The sequence below is a fragment of the Ahaetulla prasina genome, chromosome 8, assembly GCF_028640845.1.
Source record: "Ahaetulla prasina isolate Xishuangbanna chromosome 8, ASM2864084v1, whole genome shotgun sequence".
Lineage (NCBI taxonomy): Eukaryota > Metazoa > Chordata > Lepidosauria > Squamata > Colubridae > Ahaetulla > Ahaetulla prasina.
In genome coordinates this window covers 35449917-35474584 of record NC_080546.1, presented here as the reverse complement: position 1 = coordinate 35474584, position 24668 = coordinate 35449917, and the positions used below count along the sequence as shown (strand labels likewise).

Below are 24668 nucleotides of genomic sequence, written 5' to 3'. Positions count from 1 at the left end.
ACTTGCGTGCACACCTATGCGTGAAATTATTTTGTCTTTGGCGGTGTGTGGGTGTCAAACGGGACAAATTGCATTTCTGGGAAAATGGGAAATCTGGCGATAGCATTTCTGGAAAAAACAAAAATCTGGAAGCAGGATGCCGGTCGATATAGTCAAGACTCCTGAACTTCCCATAAACACCAATTTTACCAGCTCGGAACCACTGCTTTTTCAGATTCAGGGAGGAAGACCTACTCTCGGGGTACATACAGCTCCCAGGCTTGCCACCGAAGCCGCGCCTGAGTTCCAGAGAACTGGAAGCCAAACCCTAAAACAAAAATCTGTCCGCGTCGTGTTGATACCCCTTGGCAAATGGCTCCGCCGAAGTTACAATCCCGCTGCAAGGCCGCCGCTCCGCTCCATGGCTGCGAGTCCTCCTCGGGGCGGGCCGGGGGAGCGGGGAAAGGAGAGGGAGGGAAAAGTCATGAAGCGGTTTCTCCAGCCGAACCAGCAATGCCTTCTTTGTCGACGCGGGGGCGGGCATTTGGAGAGGATCCCTAACTTGGCCGAGAGGCAGAGCGTGTGTGCGCGTGTGTGTGTATATATGTATGTTGTGTATTGGCAGTGGGGTAAGTGGAGGTTGGGTGGCTCCGACTCTCTGACGCCAGTGAGACCAGATCAATCCAGGCGCAGCGGCGGAGCGAGCGCTGGGCTGCTCAACTGCGGCGGCGGCTCTGGAAGCGAGAGCGAAAAAGCAGCAGCGGCAGCGGGTGGGACTTTGCCCGCCTGTCCAGCAGCTGCGACGCGCTGCCGGGGCGCTTTGCATGATCTTTTCTCTTATTCCCTTATCGCCTCGTCCCTCGCGGACAGCTGGTAAGAGCTGGGCTTTGGCTACTACTCTCTGCCACTCCGAGCTTGCCTCTTCCTTGGGGAGTCATCCCCCCACCCGATTTTGTGTCCTTTCCCCTCCCTTTTTTTGGGGGGGGGGAAAGCCTCCTTTCTTCTCTTTTCTGCCGTTTCCTTGCTGGCTTTCTTTTAAAAAAAACAATGCGCCTGCCAGAATGGAAGAGGGGGCAGGCAAGGGTGAGGCTGAGCGGCGACAATCTTGAATCGCGCGCGTGCGGAGCGATTAGGGCAAAGGAGAGCTTTCGCTTCTCTCATGATGGCGGCTGTGCGGGTAGAAGAGCCGAAAAGAGCGAGGCGGCTGCAGCGGCGATGATTTTAACGCTGTAAAAAGTTTCCTCTCCTCCTCCCTCCTCTGAAGGGTGGGGAGGAGGAGGAGGTGGAGGTAGGGAGACCTTTTTGTACCTCCAGAGGTAAAATAGACCCGCCATCCCCCCTCTCCCCCTTCTCTGCCTTCCACTTCCTTTCGGCTGCCACTTCTCAAGTAGGGGGAGAGGAGAGGGAAAGCAATGGAAAAGCCAGTCTGGTTCCCAGTCAGGAGGTCCTGCGCCCCCCCTCCCGGTATTCCGAGCCAAAGTGAAGAAATTGGCCTCCAATTTGGCTTCAGTAGTTAAGATGAACCAACCCAACACAATGGAGCCACCCTCTCCTTGCAATTCAGCATTTTTCCTTTTCTTGTCTTGATGCTTTGTATATGTTATGTGTCTCTCTGTGTGTGTGAAGGGGGACGTTTCCCAAGCCCGATTTCTTTCCTTTTTGAGTGGCAGGTTTCTCTGCCCAAACTTCCCTTTTTGACGTTGTTAGCGATGACCCACTCGGGAGTTTTTTTTGTTTGCTCATAGTAGAAACCGTGCTTTCTCCTCCCACCCATCCTCCGGGTTTATTTGGCGAGGTTTATGGGAATTCGTAGCGGAAAGCTATGATAAACCGAGGATAGCAGTTTCTTTCTGCCCTTTGTTAATAGTGGATGAGGCTGCGTGTGTGGGCTGGCTTAGAATTTCTTAATACAGGGTATGAATATGAAAAGCTGCTTTAATTTGAGGAGTGGCTTTATGCTTAAGGATAAGACAACAGATCTTTACTGTGGCTAAATATATATGGATGCCAGGTTTAATCCACATTTATTTTCATTGTACTGTTTGCCTTAGGAAGGAAAAGTAGATATAAACTCATGGAAGAGTTCCATAGTGAAAATGGCCAGAGTCCAGCTGGGTCTAGGACACTCCAGCATAGTAACAAAAAGAGTTGGTGCTTGAATTATAGCCATAAAAAAGCTCAATCGCCTTTACGAACAACTGGCAGAGACTTTGTTCTATCTAACCTGATGCCCCTTCAATTGTGTGTCTTTATTTAAGAATTTAAAATGAACTTCAACTGCGGGTGGTTCACTTCCAAGCATGTGATCCCAAAGGTGCTTTTTCAAAGTGGAAAGTCCAGGTACCTTTTGAAAAAACACCTTTAGGACAATGGTGATTTGGATGACTTGAGAATCTCCATAGACTTCCAAGAACTAGTTGTTTAGTTGCAGCAACAATAAGACAGCATTCCTCTAGGCAGTTGCCACTTTAAACCTATGCAATTCTTATTTTTATTGGTGTGCTTTGCATCCAGAAAGGGTTGAGGTTGACCTGCTGAGGGTTGAAGAGGCCATTTAGCATAACTATTGTGACTTCTATTTGAAAAGCTTTTGGAAATGCCTAACTCCTCTTGATAATAGGAATACTTGGTCCTTCTTTTCTCAAGGCATAACTAAGTTTTCAGGGCATGATCGTACAAGCTAAAACAGCCTGAAAAACTTCCTAGCCATGGTCCCTGATAAGATCACTTTGGTTCAAGGCCAGATCGTGTTACAAGGGTACTGATTTGTCCTTGTTTTAATTCTGACCCTTTCAACCCCCTCTACATAATCAAATATAGTTCTCTTCTGCAGTGCCCTTCTCTTTACTTGGTGGAGGGGGTGTTGTGCATATCCTTGATCAGATGACTCCACTGTTTACAGAGGCTAAGACAATACTGATTTGAGATAAGTATACTGATGTTGAGAACCTCTAAGGTTACAATTCCACTGAAGGAAAGTAGAATATATATTTACGGATGGAAACATTTTTATTTTTCTGCTTTCCCCTACATCACCCCTCATTCTTTGTTAATGCATATTTGCCATTCGTAAAGGATGCTTTTTCTGGATCCTGCCTTCACACTCTCCAATGAATATATTTGCATATGTATTTCCATAGCTATAAATTATGTCACCCATCATTTATTTGTACTTTTACTTTCAGTAAAATTGATTGTGGGAGAACTCTCTGCAATGTCTCTAAAATGCTATATACATTCCCTATTGCAGTAATAAGGGAGGGGAGGAAAAGGGTGGCCGAGATTTTAATTTTTTTAACATTGGTGAAACTGAGAAAGTGCTTTCCTCTTTGTCCTTCCCATGTGTGTATGTATATGGTTTGCTGGAAAGAGATTTCCTAGGAAGAAACTGGTCCTTGATGTATATAAGCTGTAGGAAATAATTCTGGTGGAGATATTCACGTGTAGGAAAATTGAATTATTGATGGCTGTACAGCAACATAGACAGTAATTACTACCCCCTTTAAATGACTTTGGTATTAGCTTTATGAAAAGCCCAGTGTTTTTCACATGTTCAGCATATGCTGGCAGAAAAAGAAGTGGCAGGAAAAATTCTAATTCTCAAAAGAAAGGCATAAACTTTAAAACTGACAGTGATTATTTTCAAATAAATTTCTCATTGCAATCCTGCTTAATGTGTGTAAACAGAAGGCAAGATTGGTCTAGGGAGTAGGTAAACTTGAATTAAGCTGTGCTGGTAATGCAGTATAGCTTGTCTTGTCAAGTATAAGTGGTTTCTCTTGGTGTGTAATCTTGCAGGGCTAATGGAGGCATCATCCAACTTTATAAATAATGTACGCTGTGTATAATGTGGACTCTCTAGAGACTGCAGAGAGCATCATTACTAGCATTTCCAACCTGCTGTAGATCTCAAATTGACTTACAGCAGTAAAATGCAAAGTGATACATCAGGATGACGTGAGGGGGTCAGCTTGTGAGTGTGTTAGTTCAGTTATCATAATTAAATATATTAAGAGCTCAAATATTAAAATTGTTACATTATCATTTATTTGTAGGCAATATGAGGTGAAGATTTTTAAAACTACAAAGAGAATATTGTTTGTTTCTGTAATACTTTTCTCTTTTGTTCCCCAAAACAGCAGGTAGTAAGTTATTAAAAAATAAACAAGAGAAAACCATTGATATGACTAAATGCATTTCTGAAAAGTTGCTGTATCTTAATTTTTCAGTGGATTACCACATGTTCAATAGCTTTGTAATGCTAAAAATAGAACATTGAGGAACTTAGCTTTAAGTCCTTGGTCATCTATAGGATTTAAGTTTAGCTTTTGTCAAGTTTCTATCCACTGAGTTTGACTATGAACTGTATATTTGAAGAGTTGCTGTAAGGGGATTAAAGTGCAACAAATCTGCTAATGAAAGCAGCTTTGTCCTTAGGTAGATATTTTGTACTTAATTCAGATTGTGACTGCAACAAACTTCCTGGCAATTATGAAATTGTAGTATCAAATAACACGCATGCAAAACTAAACTCTGTGTTACTCTTTTGTATGTGCAGTTCAGTTCGTGGCACTGGTAGATTGTTGTACACAACAAACCCACCAAGGTTTCTGCTAACCAAGGAAGATTTGCATCAACAATGATTTTGTGGGCCACTACAAATTTATTAATGAGGTTGGAAAAGAGACAATTGAATTACCAGAAGTCCCTGGAATGTACTTTCACTTGAATTAGGAGAGTTTGTTTTCCAGTTTGGATCAGGAAATGATCATACCGAATGAAGGATGGAAATCTTTCTCTAACAGATTTCTTTCTGGTAAGCACGTGACTAATCACACATCCAGATTGGTATGAGATCAAAAGGAATGAAAAGCTGTTCTGTCAGCTGCTTTAGCATATGTACAGCAGCTAAGGTTTTAGGGCAAGGCAGATGCAAGTGTAAGTCCGCCCTCAATTATGGAACTTTACTACTCACTTTAGGTCAGTCTTCCTCTCTGTCTAAATCAACATCATTAATAAAACCACTGTTTCTTTAGACTCCTAGGAAGAAAGGCAAAATATGGACATGTGAGTACAAAATAAAAGACATGTTTACTTATTTGGCTATGGAATCCAAGCTGTGCTATACAATCAGCATCCTATGTGTGCACACAGATGGGTGGTGTATAACCAAACATTCTTGAATTCAGTGCTTTATAAGATGCTGAAAGTGTATTTCCAAGTATATATCTGGGGCTAATGTAGAGAAGCCCTGCTTCCTAGTCTATGATCCATTTTGGGGGGGAGCATTATCCTCACTAGACCTTTCTAGATTGCTGCCGAAGAGATAGAATTACAAGAAGGTCTGTAATATCTCTGGAGCTGCTCCAGTTGGGGCTCTATATGATCTGCAGGTAGTCTTGACTTATAACTGTAATAAAGCCCAGAATTTACACCCTATGTCCTTGGTGGTGAACCTATGGCACACATGCCAGAGGTGACACGCAGAGCCCTCTCTGTGGGCATGCGCGCCATGACCAGCTGCTCTTCCAGGTTTTGTAGTGCGCATACGCACTGGCCAGCTGCTCTCTTCTGGGTTCTGGCGCTATGGTGCACACGCATGTGCTCCAGTTTTAGCACTCGGTGCCGAAAAGGTTAGCCATTACTGCCCTATGTCATGACAGTCATAAGTTGAGGCACCCATTTGACCGACCCAATTTTATGATGTTTTTTGAGTCTGTCATTAAGCAAACACCATAGTCACAATGTGAACCCATTGTACATAATGGATATTTTTTTTTTACCAAAAGCTGGAAGCAAAATACTGGTTGGCAGCAAAAAAAATGAAAATTGGATTCATGTGATCACAGGATGTTACAAATAGCCATAAATTCAACCTGGTTGCCAAACAACCAAAATGCGACATGTAACAGCATTGACATTGTTTATGAACAGAGATTAGACTATAGCTACCTGTCCAGCCGGAAGTTACACTTAAAACTTTCAGCAGATTGATTTGGTGGCAATCATAGTAACTTGTCTTCCTTTCAGATGGTTTGCTGAAAGCCCCTTTTTCCTACCCAAAATATTTGTAATGTTTAAGAATCTGCAGCTTGAATTGTGTTTGACTCTTTAGCAACCACAGCTGTAATCTAATAAAATCCTAATTGATTTATACACACATATATATATTTGTAATTCTGAAGTATATTCTATTGTTTTAAAATGTTATATTTAGAAAATATGATTATTTTAATGCAAATACTTCTCCAGAGTATTTTAAAAGCTACATAAATAAAATGAGTAGAGAATCTACCTGAGAGTTTAGACAGTTGAAAATGCTGAGTACAGTACATGACTCCAAACTAAGGCATCCTTGAAGGATAGACATTACCTGTTCCTGAACACATTCAGTGAAGCACAGACCACACCTTTAGGGTTTTTTTCTGAATTTCCACCTTTGTGTAAAATAAAGTTCATACCTTGCCCTTTTGGAGAAATGGAAAATGGGACCTGTCTTTTTCTGTGAGCCGTCCTTTTTCTCAAGGCTAGTCATGCCCAGCTCCTTAACTTTCTTTTTGTATGGAGTTTCTTATTCCCTAATCATATACTTGCCCTTTATTAAACCTGTTTCAATTTCTTGTTTAACTCTTGTTAAAATATTGTGCCCAGAATATTGGGCTAAGGTCTGATCACCATCAAATGGAATGGTATTAAAACCTTCTTTTTGTTGGAAGTTTCATTTCTGTTAATGCAGCCTAAAGGTTCACATGTCTTTTTTGTAGCTAAATCAGACTGCTGAGTCATGGTTGATTTGTAATGAGCTACTATTCAAAACAATTTTTTTTGACAACCACTATTATTGTGCATTTGATTTTTATTTCTTAACAAAGAACATCACTTTTTTTGATTAAATTCCATTCTGTTACTTATAAACCTTTATAAAATTATTTTATTTTTTCTTCTTATTTAATAGAACAAAATTTCACAGCAATATTGTATCTTTTGCAAATCAGATAGGCATTTCTATATCTTTACTGAAGCAGAACTAAGATTGAAGATTCAGCATCTATTTTCGTGTACCATCAAGTACAAGTTCTGCCTTTTGGAGAAATGGAAAGTGGGACTTAGCTTTTACTATGAGCCATCCTTTCAATTCTTTTTCAGAATTTTACCTTATTGTATTTTATTGGATATCTCAGTTTGGTTTGATGAGCACTTTTTATTTCATTGCAGTAATAATCAAATGTCAAAAAAGTAAATACAAAAGAACATATATATTTAAAAATACCCCCCCCCAAAAAAAAACTTTAAGAGGAGAAAACAAATTCACATATGGACATAATTTAAAACAAAAGCAGAATAGAGACACAATGGCAACTCCATTTTTAAGCAACAAATTAAAACCTTGCTTATACAGAATCAAATTGATAAGTTTTCCCCCATTTTATCAATAAAAAGCCAGTTTAAGAACAGAAAGTGAACATGTATCTTCATTCTAGGATTTTAATTAATTTTTTTCAAGAAAGCAAAACAATAACTGACTACACACCAAGGTCTTTAAATCTGATGTTTAAAGTAAATTCTAATTTTAGGTACACAGTTGAACAGTACACCAATCTATTTAAATCATATGAACAATGATTTGAATATCAGACTAAATGAAAGTCACGCAAATCCAAATTATATTTGTCAAAGTCCCTTCAAATAATTAATGGCTAGCATAAAAAGGTTATCCAATATCCAATATTCTCCATTGACTAGTACCAAACTTTTTGACATCTTCACTTATTGCAATTTCTTGTTCCTTAGCCTGCTGAAATATTTATATTTAATACCTTTACTTAATGGGATTCAAAATAGAATAAATTTGCTTTAACTCCTATTTCTGTCCTGTAAGTTCAAAACCTGGTATCTTATTTCTGGAAAAATGCATTTTGATCCCTTTTCACTTGCTAAATTAACATTACCAAAATGCTTTATGGAAGGATGCTGGGAGCTTTATGTTGGATCAACTGGTAGATAATAACTTAGTTTTAAAGATTTTTCACTTTTAGGATAAATTTCATTTGTCAGTTGCTACATACTGACAGTATTTACAGTTACAGCAATGGTTGAAATCTTGATTTCGATCAGTAGCATTTTCAGTTGTTATATGAGATAATTTATTTCTGTGAGATCAAAAAGCCTGTACTCATTCTTTATAAATATTTATAAATAACCTAATATGAAGACTTTAACTTTTTGGAGAGCCCTATTTTCCATAAACAGTGGGAAAATGTTTTACCTTTAATATCAAAATCTTTTAGATCCTAGGTTAAATATATGCAGCAACAATTATTTGGAAGTATTAGACTCCATTGTGTTTATACAAAAAAGTATGAATAAATCACTGTTAATAAATTTTCAAAAACAGGATATTGATTTATTAAGGTTTTGCAAGTATATTCTAAATTTTTTAAGTTGTCTTAAAAAACATTTATATTTAGAAATCCTTCAAAACTTTTGAATAAAATGTGTAACTTGAGAGTTTCAAAAGGCACTAATGCAGCCAGGCAAACGGAGGGGGAAAAAATGAGTTAATTCAGTATACTGCCAGATGTATCAGCCCACCCTTTATTACCAGAATACAAGGTACTTTCTTGAATAATTTATTGGATTCGAGGTATGTTACATCTAAAATGTCTGAAATCCAGTAAGGATATTCAGTCATAAATAAGATACAATTAGCCTGGCAAGGCCTGTTCTTCCTAAATTTATGCTGACTTTTGGTAATTACCAGATGGTTTTTAAGGTATTTACTGATTATTCTCTATGATCTGCAATAGAATTTTTTCCAAGGATTTTCTCTGACTGGATAGTACGGTATATAGTCCTCGATTTATGACCCAGATTTGAAATCCCCTCCCAGTTATATAACTGCATTTAGGAACTCAGCAACTGATCACATTTTATGATAGTTCTGCTGAAAACTGGCATTTACTTACAGTTTTTGGCAAAACTGCCTATGGTGAGACAGTGATTCACTTAATGACTGCAACATTCACTTAGCAACCACCACAAAAAAGTTTGTAAAAGCAGGTCAGCATACTTGGTGAATTGTCATGAGTTACGACCATGATGGGCAGGCTATATTATGGTGGTAGCTCAAGGACGTGTAGTTCTCTGCATCATCCTTTCCTCTCTTTTTCAAGGCAGGAACATAATATGCCCTCATTGAAGTGTTTGGTATTTCTCTTGTTCTCTATGATTTGTCAAATAAGTTATATAAGAATTCAGCCAGACATGGTTTCCACAGTATTGCTAAGTTTATCTGAATACTGAGCAGGTGAGGATACTTTTGGCATATAGTGCAACTTTTCATTCCTTTCTATTGCTTTTCTTAATGTTGAACTAATAATTCAAAATGTCTTATGCCAACAGAATGATTTTGAAGGTGGAAACAAGACTATTTTGGAAAGATGTTTAGACTTAACCCTAGGCAAGGCAACACACTGTAGCATTCCACTCAAACCTGGGTTCAGCAATTTGATTACAGAAGAAATGTTATACATATGATATAATTGAATAAGATGCTTTATTACAGACAAGAAGTAATACATTTATTTATTATAACACACTTCTAAATCTCACCTCACGTAAGTAATTCTGGACAATTTACACAAATAGAACTGTTTTCTAGTTGAAAACAGAAATGTTTGTATGTGTCTTCTGCAGGGTTTAAATTCTTGGTTCTTTCTCCTTCAAGTCAATCAGTTTTGGCCCCTTCTTTTTCATCCTTGAGAATCAAAAAAATCTCAGAATCTTTATGGTTCTGTCTGGTCATAAACTGGAAGTTTCTATTGTATCAACATTAGCTTTTAGAGAAGACACCCAAAGGCAGTAGTTGCCCCCTACTTCAATCAAGGCTTTAAAGCCTGTGCCCCACCTCCTTGCAGCCGCTAGTGCTGCCTTTGCCACATGCGCCAAGGGATTGATTCCTTCTTTTTTCCTAGTCAGTATTTGTGAAGAAAAGGCTGAGCTTTTACTAGAGGAAACAAGAAAATATACAAAACCTAAAAGAGGGTGCAGGGCTGGTGCAAAGATTTTGTGTTTGGCTAATACACTGCTTTTTTCTCTTATCATGCCCACCTCATACACTTACCCACTGGTTGCTCTAACATGGATAAACAAGCAGTGAGGTTGGGCAAAGTTCTGGGGTGCCGCCTCTTGATGGTCTGATTTGCATGCTGTTCTGCTTCTGATTGGTTGGACTAGTCCATGTTGCCCGCCTGCAGGGAGCATATTCCTCCCACCCCAAAAATTTCATCAACTTTGTAGGAGGAAGCCTGAGCTGAGAGTGAGCAGAGGGGTCTGTGGGCTTTTGTCTACCTCTTGCTAAAGCCCACAGACTCTTTCTCCAGGAATATTTGAGATGAAGTATATGCGCTGCTCCTCCCAGAAGCCCACTTTTCTCCCCTTCTTCCAATTCTATCATTATCCCAAACAACACCTCCCATATATATTCCCCTTTCGGCCTGGGAACTGCCAATGAACAGTTCTCCATGCTCTCACTGCACACATCCTAGGGCTATACCCCACTTAGCACCTACCGTAAATCCTGCACCACCAGCAGGAGGAAAATGTTAGCTGTGGGCAGTGGGGGACACCGGTGCAGGGGGCATCAGGAGTATGTGACAAAGTACAGGGCACCCAAAAGGGCAGACATGGGGGAGAAGATAGGCATGGCTGGGGTTGAAGCAAAGGCCAATGTAGCAGAGCAGAAAAGCATAAGGTGCTTCCCTAATCACTGCATCTGGCATTACTGGAACTGCCATTGCTAAACAGTGTGATCAAGAATTTTTCACATAATAACTGTAACGCTTAGCAACAAGTTCTGGTCCCAATGGGGGTTGTAAATTGAGAACTACTTGTAATATACTTTTACACTATATTAAGAAACCATCCCATTTACATTGAGAAACTTAATTAACCAATGTAAAAGATAAATATAAATACTACTTCTGTTTGAAAATTCACAAAATATTGAATCTATGAAGCCATTTTTAAACCTCTGTAGTTTATGTTATCAAATTACTTTCTTTTTATAAGGAATTATTTTTGAAGCATGGTATAATTCCTAGTTAAATCTGAGAGAATCTAAACTGTGTTATATATCCAATTTTATGTATTTACTTGTACTTATCCATTCTTGAAGCTATATAAATTCAGGAGACAATCCTATTTTGTAAAACATACATTTTTAAATAGGATTCTTCTGGCTGATAGAACCATTTCTCTGGTGTTTGATATGTTCAAAATATGGTTAATAATACGGTTAATTTTCACTGTAGTTAAAGCACTTTATGTATGTATGTACATACATATGTATGTCTGAATTATCTGTTCAGAGATACAACCATTTTATATGTATGAGAACAAATAGGGGAAAACAGGCATTTACTGTCAGCAATGTTTAGCTTACAATTTAACACTTGCTCATACTGGCATTCCATGAGGAAACCATGAGCATGTCTAGTTCTGTCAGTATTCCAAACAGTTTGAAGATATGTAATGCAAATTTGATTAGAGACGAATGCACAAGTTATAGCTTGTTTCATTTTTCACTGAAAAAAATTTTAGGCTTTCAAAGTGAAAGGAAACTATGGGATTTCTTTTCAGCATGTTTTCGTATCCTTGGATTTAGGCTCAAGTGAAGGAGTTAATATAGTTTGGAGTAGGAAGCTTGAAGATGATACTGTAATGATAATTCTGCAAATTTGGGAATCAGAAAAGGTTCTGATTTGGAGATTGCTTAATCAGATTATTGCCTAGAGTCTTTCAAGTTATAAAGAAAAGTGCAACTTGATGGTTATACCATTGATGGTATAACCATTATACCATTGGTTAATGCATGGGTAGCCAACCGTTTTATACCTACTGCCCACTTTTGTATCTCTGTTAGTAGTAAAATTTTCTAACCGCCCACCAGTTCCACAGTAATGCTCCGTCTATCTGCGCATGTCTCTCACGCATCGTGGATTGGGTTGGGGGGAGGGCGCCAGCAACCAGCTTTGCTTGGCTGTTACAGCTGGGTGGGGTGGGGGGAGATGCGTGAGCTATTCTAGGGCGAGGCTCTTTTGTTTGCATTCATACTATAGCACCATTTAGTTTCACTTACGTAAAGTGAACTAAACTTATGCGCGGGTGATACAAATAGTATATTTTCAGAAATTTAAATTGTCACGGGGAATTTTATGAAAACCTAATGAAAATGTTTTTAAATAATGCTATGAAAATGTTTTTAAAAGTCAATTAAATTAAAAAAAAGGAAAGTGCTTGAGTATCGGATAAAACCCCTACCGTCCACCATGAAAGCTGGAACGCCCACTAGTGGGCAGTAGGGACCAGGTTGACTACCACTGGGTTAATGGTTAATGGTATATTAAAATTAGATAAAGTCAAGAGTCTAAGTGTACAATTTATCTTCAGATAATATTAAGTGCTTATATTTATATATAATAGAATCTGAATTAATGGGACTTTGTTTTTTGGCTTATCAAATGGCTTGAAAGCAGCTGTGGCGAACTGTAAACTAGAGTTTTATAAATGGTAAGATTCTGTTAATGGAACTTTACCACAGAATAAAAGTAGTTTATCTGGTCGTATTTCCTATCTGGTCTGCCTAATAAACTTGGAATCTGAAAGTACCATACATTTCTCCTCCCATCTCCTTTACGGTCTAAGAAACTAGGGAGTGTCTCTTGAGCCAGCTGAGAGCTATTCTTTTATCTGACCATATCTTAGGGCAGGGTCCCCAGCTGGCTGAGGAATTCTGGGAGTTGAAGATTACAAGTCTTAAAGTTGCCAAGGTTGGAGACTCCTGCCCTAGGAAGCATCTCTTCGCCTGTCTCCAAGGTCGTTCCTAAGGTCATACCCAACATTACAAAAGTTCATTAATGACAAATGTCTGCCCTCTTTTTCTTTGTTCACCGTCCCTTTTCACCTGTTTGCAAGGCTCCATCTTCCTTACTCTTCAAATCATAAAAGGAAATGTCTTTGGAATGGATAAAGAAATAAAATTCCCTGCCCTTCCTAAAGAAGATATTTAACAATTGAACAGAGTAGCATGAGACCATGTGTTGTTCTGTAAAAGGATATGGCTTGTAAAGATGTTTCCTTTGAATGCTGGATGAATATGGATGTATTTCCGTTGCAGAAGATTCTGATGAAATTATGCAATTACAGCTGACCGGGCAGATCTAAATATAGATGGAAGTATCTGTTCTTTAGCCTGTGTGTTTCTTAATACACCTACACAGATTATGAGAAAACTGCTATTTAAAAAAGCAGATGTTTGTAAGTGTTGCTGTCCAAAATGGGAATGGATCTCTGAAAAAGCAAAAGCTTAACTTATTTTGCCACCCCTTTCTGAAAATATTTGCTATTATACCATATTCTAAATTTGTAAAACTGTAAATTTTATTGTAAATTGTAAATATTTGCTGTTGTATCATATTTATATACTGAGGGAATGAATTATTAAGAATATAAATTGTGTCTGAACTAGTTATGCTAAGGCAATAATTCCAAATTTGGTACCTTGAAATCTGTACGAATTACAATTCTATGCTAGACAGGAATTCTGGAAAGTGTAGCCTGGGCCCATTATATGAGGGACAATGGGTTAAGAAAATTTGCCTTAGTACCATCTGCTCAAATGCTTGTGTGAAAAACTGGTCTTCATAACTGCACCTGCCAAAACCATTACTTTTAGTGTATTTGTACCATTGGTTTCTGCAGTTCTAGACCAGGTATTACTCTTTTTTAAAAAAATTCTAGTAATCATAACATAGAAATTGTTATAGTCCAATTCTTAGCACTTAAGATACCAGTGCATTTGATTGTCGCATGCTTGATTGCCTCTGCTAAAGCTCTAGGTCTAGCACTTGGCAGCTCTTTTCAGATGTCCCATTATCCTTCCCTGACATGGCCAATGGATAAGGATTTCTTAATGCAGTTTTGTAGCAAACTAGAGTAACCCAATTAGTTTTTGATATATGCCGCTAGTCTTCTTAATCCTGGGGCCTAATTTAATTGAAGGAATTCCTTCTTGAATGCTATGCTCACAAACTGGGGGTTGCCTCCTCCTTCCTAACAAGTTAGACTGGGTTTTCTTCATATACACACACACACACACACACACACACACACACACACACTTTAAAATTGACATTTCTCCTTTCTTTCCTGCAAGTCAGCTATTCAAGCTTAACTGCAGTAAATAACAGATGCTGAAACAAACTCTTCAAAATGTTTTGCTTTCCACACGTCAGTTATAGACATGTTTTGATCTCAATAGGATTCATTTGGATGATTGCCCCTTTTGACACTACCCTTGCACAAAATGATTTAGATTACCCCAAGAACTTTCCAAGTATCAATATCGGAATATCAGGATCTGTACTTTCCTGCTTTTTTTCTGTTCTTTAAAGACTGGAACATCAGTCATCTGGCACTTCACTGGTTCATCGGGTTTTCTTAATATGTGTTCAGCCAAACCATTTGTTAGTGCCTTCAGTACTCTAGGATGCATTTGGCTTCAGAGACTTGAGATTTATTCTCAAGAGACTTCTTGAGAATAAATATTTTCTTATTATGTTGCTGCTAAGTGATACTGCTCTTCTCTAACGAACATAGATTTTTCTCACTCACATAGACTAAATTTCAACACTTCCTGATAAGTATATCAAAAACTTTTTAGATCCTAGATTAAGTATATGCAGCAACAATTATTTGGAAGTATTAGAATCCATTGTGTTTATACAAAAGGCTATAAATAAATCACTGTTAATAAAATTTCAAAAACAGGATATTGATTTATTAAGGTTTTGCAAGTATATTCTAAATTTTTTAAGTTGTCTTAAAAAACATTTATATTTAGAAATCTATCAAAACTTTTGAATAAAATGTGTAACTTGAGAGTTTCAAAAGGCACTAATGCAGCCAGGCAAACGGAGTCAATTGTTTATATATTTCCTATCCTTACATTACCTTACTAAAAGTTTTCTATCTGCTTGTTTATAATTTTCAATTGGTCAAAATTGGTAGATATACGAAGGGGGGGAGAAGGAGTGGAGATATAGGAAGAGGGAAGGAAGGGAGGGAGGGAAGGGAGGGAGGGAGGGAGGAAAGAAGCAGGGAGGGAGAGAAAGAAGGGAAGAGGGAGGGAGAGAAGAAAGAAAGAAATGAAGGGATATTTCCAAAACTCAATGGAGAAGCCAGCAGGAAGTCAGAAGTCTCTCTAATTCCCACTGATATTTTTGGCTGCTTATAGTCATTCTCTTTCTCTATTTAAGTAAGAAAATATTTCTGAAATAATACCTAAATGGGTCACAGGTTGTCTAGTTAGTATCCCAGTATATACAAAAGCTGTATTTCTGAAAAAAGCAGTATAAACCTTTGTTTAGCCATTTTTTTTCCTTTTGGTGTGAGATAGATAGACTTACTGACTGACTGACTGACTGACTGACTGGACTGAATATAGTAATACTTGGCTAGCTGGATGTTTAAAACTTATTGGCTAGCTCATAACAAGTAACAATATAATAAATTTTTTCATAATTATGAGTGGCAGTTTTATAAGTGTATATGATTAAACTAAATAGTTGTTCAGACTGTTACAGTTTATTACTGTTGACTATAAACTCTATGAACAAATTCAGGTGTGGAATATCTGCCATCAATGTTCTGAATTGCTAACGAACTGTTCAGACTAAATAACTGCTGATCGACTTCAAAGATTGATAGAAATCACATTATGTACTTTTAACTCTTTCAGCTATTTAAACTAATGAAGACTATTTTGAAACAGGTATGTATAGTATATGAGGAATAGAAACAAAAAAGGAGACCCCAGCTTAGTCGAAAATTACAGACCGATCTCTTTGCTGATCTCACCTGCAAAGTCATGGAATCAATCATCAACCAATCCATTACCTCACACTTAGAAACTAACAACCTACTCTCCAATAAACAATTTGGTTTCAGGAAAAAATTATCATGTAACTTACAACTTCTCCACTGTAAAAACATATGGACTACAAATCTTGATCAAGGCAAATCAATAGATGCAATCTACATAGACTTCTGCAAAGCTTTTGACTCAGTAGAACAAGATAAACTTCTCCTAAAACTAATATCCTATGACATCTCAGGACCCCTACACAAATGAATATCTGCTTTTCTGTCTAACAGACAACAAGTGGTCAAAATTGGCAATGCTTTATTAAATCCTGTTCCTGTCAAGAGTGGCGTTCCTCAAGGCAGCGTCCTTGGACCAACACTCTTTATACTATACATTAATGATCTTTGTGACCATATCTCAAGTAATTGTGTTCTCTTTGCTGATGATGTCAAACTATTTAACACCACAGACAATACTTCTATCATTCAAAACAACCTTGATCATCTAACCGCTTGGTCTAAAAATTGGCAGCTCCAAATTTCAACCAGCAAATGCTCAGTCTTACATATAGGAAAAAAGAACCCAAACACTAAGTACATACTAGATGGACATTACCTTACAGACAACCCCCATCCCGTTAAAGATCTTGGAGTTTTCATGTCAAATGATCTAAGTGCCAAAGACCACTGCAACTACATAGCAAAAAAAGCTCTAAGAGTTGTAAACCTAATTTTGCACAGCTTCTTTTCCAAAAACACCACACTACTAACCAGAGCATATAAAACATTTGCTAGACCAATTCTAGAACACAGCTCGCCTGTTTGGAACCCTCACCACATCTCTGACATCAATACAATTGAACGTGTCCAGAAATATTTTACAAGAAGAGTTCTCCATTCCTCTGAAAACAATAAAATACCCTATCCCACCAGACTTGAAATCCTAGGCTTAGAAAACTTGGAACTCCGTCGCCTTCGACAAGACCTAAGCTTAACTCACAGAATCATCTATTGTAATGTCCTTCCTGACTACTTCAGCTTTAATTGCAATAATACTAGAGCAACTAATAGATTTAAACTTAATGTCAACCGCTTTAATCTAGATTGCAGAAAATATGACTACTGTAACAGAATCATCAGTGCTTGGAATACTTTACCTGACTCTGTGGTCTCTTCTCATAATCCTAAAAGCTTTAACCAAAAACTGTCTACTATTGACCTCACCCCATTCCTAAGAGGACCATAAGGGGCGTGCATAAGCGCACAAACGTGCCTACCGTTCCTGTCCTATTGTTTTTTTTCTTTTCTTCTTCCTATATATATATATGCTTATACCTCCTTATATTTACTCATATATGTGTTTATATACTATATAATCTTTTTTGTATGATACCTGACAAAATAAATAAATAAATAAACTAATATTATATGATAAATCTTCACTAGGGTTCAGTAATAATAAAAAATGTCCTGTCAGAGTCAGAATTTTGCCAATGAAGTAGAAAAGATATGCTGTCAATATTGGCAAAGTTATATTGTTTTAACAGAACTTGTTTCATTTCTCCCCTCCCCCTCCCCCATTTTATGTTCTGTAGGTACCTGGCTAAGTCCTGGAACCTCAAAGACATCTATCAGACTGGAATGTTGGGTTCATTTTGCAAGAATTCAGAACTGGAAAAGATCATCTGAATTTATTCTGGACAGTTGTTGAAAGAAGACATAGGACTTTTTTAATAGAGAAATTGTGCTCCAATATTTCCTTCTAACTAATCACTATGAATGTAACAAGTTTGTTCTCCTTCACAAGCCCAGCTGTTAAAAGACTGCTGGGGTGGAAGCAAGGGGATGAAGAGGAAAAATGGGCGGAGAAAGCTGTTGATGCCTTAGTTAAAAAACTAAAGAAGAAAAAAGGAGCAATGGAAGAGTTGGAAAAAGCATTAAGTTGTCCTGGTCAGCCAAGCAACTGTGTTACAATTCCTCGTTCCTTAGATGGCAGACTTCAGGTTTCTCATCGCAAGGGGCTTCCTCATGTAATTTATTGTCGTGTGTGGCGCTGGCCCGATCTTCAGAGCCATCATGAACTTAAACCACTGGAATGCTGTGAGTTTCCCTTTGGTTCAAAACAGAAGGAAGTCTGCATCAATCCCTATCATTACAAACGAGTGGAAAGCCCAGGTAGGAAATTTCATTATATGTTCATTTCTCCTTCTTTCCCCATTTACCATTACTTTTAACAAGTCCATAGCACCAAGTGGGATTAATTCAACAGAGGAGGAGGAAGATTTTACTTTTCCTATTCTACCATTACTAAACTGTAATCAAGTAACAATTTATTACATTTATATTTGTTAAAGGCAGACTTTTAACGTGGTTGGAATCGATGGCATGATAGCAATAATACAAAACACCTTGACTTGTTTTTTTTTCTTGCAGATATTTCATTACCCAAACTAGGTAACATCCATCAGTGCTAGTAGGGAGTGGGGTTTACTCTCCTTTTATATTTTACTGGCTTGCCCAGTCAGAGTTACTGGGAATGGTCTTGGTAGTTCTTGGTTAGGAAGTTTACTGTTAGCTTTTTTGTAGTTTCTTTAGCAATTCATTTAAATCCTTCTCTCTCTCTCTCTCTCGGTACTTTGACTTCCTTTTAAAGCTTCCCTAAGGTAGTTATACGGCAGTTGTCCTGTGAGGGAGGTTGGAAACATGAAAGCACCAGTGTATGATTTTCATCAGTTCCTTTTTATTTATTTATTTATTTATTTATTTATTTATTTATTTATTTGTCATAACAGTATATGTAAGCATAAGCATGAAATAACTATACGATATATAAGCATATATATAAGCATAAGTATAAAAAGACTATGCGAATTGGATACAATCAAAGGGGACATTGGGACAGGAACGGTAGGCACGTTGGTGCTCTTATGCACGCCCCTTACAGACCTCTTAGGAATGGAGTGAGGTCAATAGTAGATAGTTTTCGGTTAAAGCTTTGGGGATTTTGGGAAGAGACCACAGAGTCAGGTAGTACATTCCAGGCATTAACAACTCTGTTACTGAAGTCATATTTTCTGCAGTCAAGATTAGAGCGGTTCACATTAAGCTTAAATCTATTGTGTGCTCATGTAATGTTGCAATTGAAGCTGAAGTAGTCTTCAACACAGTGGTTCCCAACCTTTTCTTGTTTGAGGCACCCTTGGAAAGCCTTTCAAAAGTTCCCGGCACCCTTATAAGGAAATAGGCCACAGGCCCCAGTCAAAGTTACGACGGCATTGAAAAAAAGTGACTCCCAACCATTTTCCACACTTACAACCATTGCAGCATCTCTTTCGGTGACGTGATTTTACATTTGGATGCTTGACAACAACCAGTTTGTATTTATGCCAGCTGCAGTTTTCCTGGAGGTCACATGATCCCCTTTTGTGACCTAGTCAATGGGGGAAAGCCAGATCCACTTAACAACCTGCGTTACTAACAACCGCAAACTTAACAACCGCAGTGATCCACTTAACAAACAGGACCAGAAAGGTTGCAAAGTGAGGCAAAACTCACTTAATCCATTTTTCCCTTAGCAACATCAATTGGGGGGGGGAGAGGAAGGCTCCTTTGGGGTCGTAAGTCGAGGACTACCTGTACTGTATATACGGGATACGGTACCTCAACGTCAACCCCCTCGAGGCTGGTAGGGAAAAATAAAAATAAATGAAAATAAACTAGAGAATGAAAAATCGCCTCCCAGGAGGGCATGCAAACAGCACCCACTCTTTTGACGTTAAGCCTGTGGCTTTTAGCCTGTGGCTTTTATTCCGACTGGAATAAAGAACCCTGCCCAAGCATGCCTTGCAAACGGGCGGTATTCCTTCCTGTTAGGGTCCTCGCGGAGGAATAGCAAAGGAGAGACCCCCCCCTCACCCTCCCTTACCTGCTCTGACCCTAGTCCTCACTCTCCACAAACCCGGCGCTGCTGCCAGGAAACCAAAAGCCGGAGGTGCGCAAAAAAAAAGAAAGAAAAAAAAAGACGCGTTAAGTGCAGCAACTGCGGCGACGCATTCTTTTTTGGCCGCAGTTCTTATTTCTCCCGCCCACAATTTCTCGGAGCAAAAATTTTCCTGAGGTCAGTGCTTGGCGCATGCGCAGAGAGCGGTGTCTTGCCTCGAGACGCCTTTTGCGCATGCGTTGATCGGATAGCGTCACTTCACAGCCCTTGTAACGAGATCCTCTGGTCTCGCGCGTGCGCGCGAAGTCGAGTCTGAATTGAAGAAGGGGGTTCTTTTTTAAAATAATAATAATAATAAAATAAAATAAAAAGAGCCGGGCGAGTTAGAGCAAACCTTGATCGATGCTTTCTCCGAGTGCATCGGTAGTCCCCTCCCTCCCCCTCTCCCGCCAAGAGAGAATGCAATTTTTTCCCCGAAATTTTGGCGGCACCCTCAAAAGATCTCACGGCACCCCTTAGTGCCGCGGCACACCGGTTGGGAACCACTGCTTCAACAGGAAGGACATTGTAACAGATTATTCTATGAGTTAAAATCAGGTCATATCGAAGTCCGCAAAGTTCTAAATTTTCTAAACCCAGTATTTCTAGTCTGGTGGCATAAGGTATTTTGTATTATTCAGAGGAGTGGAGAACTCTTCTTGTAAAATATTTCTTGAGTTTGCTGAGTTTGAAGTGAACTTGCTTAGGTGAGATAGAGCCTTGAGCAGTGACTTCCAAATTAGATTTGGGTGCATCCGCTCTTTAAAAATCTGCTGCACTTCATTTGGGAAGTCTTCTCTGAGTTTACCGAAAAGGCTATATAAGACATACTTACCGTATATACTCGAGTATAAGCCGAGTTTTTCAGCACGTTTTTTGTGCTGAAAAACGTCCCCTCGGCTTATACTCGGGTCTATACGGCTTATACTCGAGGTTTTTTTTTTTTTAAGCCCCTCGGCTTATACTCGAGTATATACGGCTTATACTCGAGTTTTTTTTTCTTCTTTTTTTCACATTTTACCGGACGGAAGCCCTGCCGGTGCAGTGAGAGGGCGGGGCGGGGGAGCCGCCAGCCTTCCCAGCTGAGGGAGGGAGGCTTTCCCCAACCGGTAGGTGCCTCATTTCCCACCCTCGGCTTATACTCGAGTCCCCAGTTTACCCCAGTTTTTGGGGTAAAATTGGGGACCTCGGCTTATACTCGGATCGGCTTATATTCGAGTATATACGGTAGTTAGTTCTTGATTGTGATACGTTTTTGGTTTATAAGAAATTACATCCACTAAATTAATGAGAAAAACTAAGTTTCATGTTGTTTGAAGATTTGTGGCAAGTTGGCAAACAATACATAGAAACTCTTTTCTTTGTCATCAGATTTAAAGAACTGTATTATAGGTCACAACAGTAAGGAAGTTGCTTGAATTGTTGAAGCATTGTTGTTACTGTATTTCTGAAACCAAGAGGAGATACTGTTAGTCTTTGAAAGCAGTCAGCAGTCTGGTAAATCAGCTGGAAATTGAAACATCTAGAATCCAGCGAAATTTTAATGGGCAATTCAAAGCTTGGAGAGGCCACCTTTGTCAGACTACTTCCTGAAAGACTGCTGCATATGTGTGGTTATAGGAGGAAGAAGAAATGATGGAGGAAGCTTGCCATCAGTTGGCAAACACTCCTGCACAATTGTCGGAAAGAAAGGCCTTGTACAGGCATTTCTGTAACAGACTATATGAAACTATTTTTGTGCTATGTATACAGAAATATGGAAGCTTAAAGATGATGCCAAATCTATCTGGCACATTAAATGTGCTTTTGTATCTGAAGTAAACATAACTTATTTAAATGGCTTTACTAAAAGGAATAGGGAAAACGTAAGTTTAAATGATGTAATGAGAACATCGTAGTTCATTGCACACTATTAAAGTTGATTCTAATTTTAATGTTTTTGTTTTGCAAAGTCTTTAGGAGGCCTTTCTATCCAAAATACAAAGCAGAATACATTTTTCAGGCACTTAAAATCTTCCCATGACATATATCATACACTACATTTTAAGTAGATGGGTAGTACCTTGTATAACTCCCCAAATAATACTCTGTTTTTAACATTTTTAGGCTAATGGTACAAAGGATAAATTTAGGTGGGCCGTAGCTGCATTGCATTTCTTTTTTTTAAATAACTATTAAGATTTTAAAAAAGAGAAAAGTCAAGAGAAATTAATAATTAGAAGAAAGAGAAGAAAGAAGTAAAAGAAAAGACAAAGGCAAAAGTATAGAAAAATGAAAGAAAATATAAAAAATGAGTTGTGATATTCTTTTATAAGAATTATAACTGTACATTAACCTCTTACTCTGTTCATAGCACAACTTTCATTTTTAATCTATTTTATTTATCTACTACAAGCATACATTATAAATTGTTTTTTTTTCCTATTTCAAATACAGGGTCTGTACAGGGTTTTCCATTAGTAACAAACTTAGTTAATGCCTTTTCTATGGTGAAAGATGTTAATTTGGCTATCCCAGCACATTTTATCTTCTTCATCATCGATTTCTGCATTGTGGGTAATGCCAAGTCTTTCCACCTTTATGGCATCTAAAAGAATTAATGCAGCTTGTTTTTCATTTGTGCTATTCCAGATATTGTAGAAAGTTCAACACAGTTCAGATACAGCCTTTAACTGTATTTTAGGTTAAAAAAATTATTAATCTTCATAAATAAATTATTGCAAGATTATTTTCAGTCTATCAGCTAGAATCATTGTGAATAACTTATAATAATTCAATAATAATAATGGTCTGTATTTTCTTGTAAAGTTAAATCTTATCCCTTTTAGCCATTAGTGCTATATTACCTCTTTCCAAATTTCCAGCATTTTTCCTCTCTGTAAAAGAGAATTTATTGTATTTTGCAGCAGAATGGGACAACTTGCCTCTATCACCTCACCCCGGCCAAATCACCGCAAGCCTGGACCTTCCACTCTGCTTCCCAAAGCTGGCCTGGCTTAAGGAAGGTGAAAGTTCCTGCCAGCCCACACTTCTTTTCCGAAGGCTTCCTCACCTTGCTTTACAGCACCCCTGCACAAAAAGCAGTCTAAGCGGAAATTATTGTTCCACACATACACAGAAACACACACCGTTCCGAGTGTGTGGAGTTTTATCCGCACCCGAGCTGGCAAGAGAAGAAGGTCCAGGCTTGTAAAAGTTGTCCCCACAGCGAGTTGTCCAGGGCAAGATGGCCGAGGCGAGATGGTAGCGGCAAGTTGTCGTAGATCCTTTTTCAGAAGTTGTAAAAGTTCATCTTCAAAACATTTATAATAAGAACTTGATAATCCATCTGGTCCTGGTACTTTTCCTGGTTTGATTTTCAGAAAATTCCTTTACTGTTATAGGTCCATTCATAATCTCTGTTTGCCTGTAATCCTTGGTAGATTTTGTATTTTTAAATACTTATTTTCTCCAAAGAAATATTAAGTCCTTTACAGAAGTTGCAGTATTACTGATAAAATATTTTTATAGCCACATTATCCATTAATGAACGTCTTTCTCTTGCAGCTTCAATATCATTTTCGTTTCCTTTTCTCAATTTATATCCATGGTTTGTTGGCAAATTCAATTTTTTTTGCTTTGCTTGGTTTTTTTTATTTCCATTTTTCTTATTTTCCATTTTTAACATTGAAATCTGTTGCTGTAAAAATTTAATTTAAGGATAAATACTTACCCTCTCTGATGATTTCTTTAATTTTTCTTTTTATCTCATCCAAAATAGCCTATGTTTTCCCATGGTTCTTTTTTTTTAAGTTTAATATTATGTTGCATGAATAACCTCTAACAATATATTTACTTGCATTCAAAAACCATTTTTAAATCAGTGTCTTTATTTAGGTTGCTTTTAAAAAGTGCTGTTTTTTTAATAGTCCTCCACTATTGCTTCTTTATGTAACATTGTTTCACTTAATCTCCATCTAAAAGAAGTAGAATTCCTTTCATTAATCAGACTTTAAAAATATTAGTATGCATTTCTAAGACATAGATGATTTGAAACAGATCCTTTTGGTACTACAGTTATATTGCACATGGAAGTAATGAGCAATTTACTCAATTTGTTGAAGTAATGTGTGAAAGTTTAGGCAATGCTTCACATTAATTGGATCCAGACATCATTTCTGAATTACTTTAGCCATTTGATGATATTGAAAAGCCCAATGATTTAAGCTCTTCATAAATTTTTTGAATCTTTGCATGTTGTGAAAGGAAATATTGAAGGAACCAAGTGTCCAGGGATATATAGAAGAACAGAAAATCTACTTGGAAATATGTATGTGCCATATTAACTTTCTTTCCACATCAGAGGACAACCTTTCAGATTTAAGAGAGTAGTACATTTTTAAAAAGAGGTCTGAGAACAGATTAAACAGATATTTTTTCTATTCAAAACCCATCTGAGCAAAAAGCTGGCCGTGTTGGTGGTGATTCTAAAATCCCTCTGCCTGTTGACTTGGAATTTTGCAAACCTCGACTAATATATACTTTATTTAATACTGCTATCTCACTTTTCATTCAATAGTTCAGTGCAAAATATGTCACCTCCTTTTTTTATTATTTCCTGCAACAGCCGTATGAGGTAGGTTGTAATTTGAAGACAGCAGTTATCTGTTTTTCTTGTGTATATTAATAACTGTGATAATATTTTCCAAACTTGTTCCTTTGTACAATTAGAATGAAACATAACACTAACATATTTGGTATTATAAATCAGAAATCTCAGACCCAAATCATTTAGAAACAAAATTAA

The 24668-nt window shown here is 37.9% G+C and overlaps 1 protein-coding gene across 4 annotated transcripts in view; it reads left to right on the top strand.

Annotated features, from left to right (window-relative positions):
• Positions 1–617: 617 nt before the first annotated feature.
• The window catches only part of SMAD1 (SMAD family member 1), a 44579-nt gene continuing 20528 nt past the window's right edge, over positions 618–24668 (top strand). The window contains exons 1-2 of one of the 4 annotated variants that reach the window (XM_058192904.1): positions 618–852; positions 17499–18078. In XM_058192904.1, the coding sequence (XP_058048887.1) occupies positions 17679–18078 (400 nt within the window). In that variant the 5' untranslated portion in view covers positions 618–852; positions 17499–17678. Of the gene's footprint in view, positions 853–1111; positions 1268–4572; positions 4796–17498; positions 18079–24668 lie in introns of those variants that run through there. The other 3 variants (XM_058192907.1, XM_058192905.1, XM_058192906.1) reach the window with 3 other exon arrangements.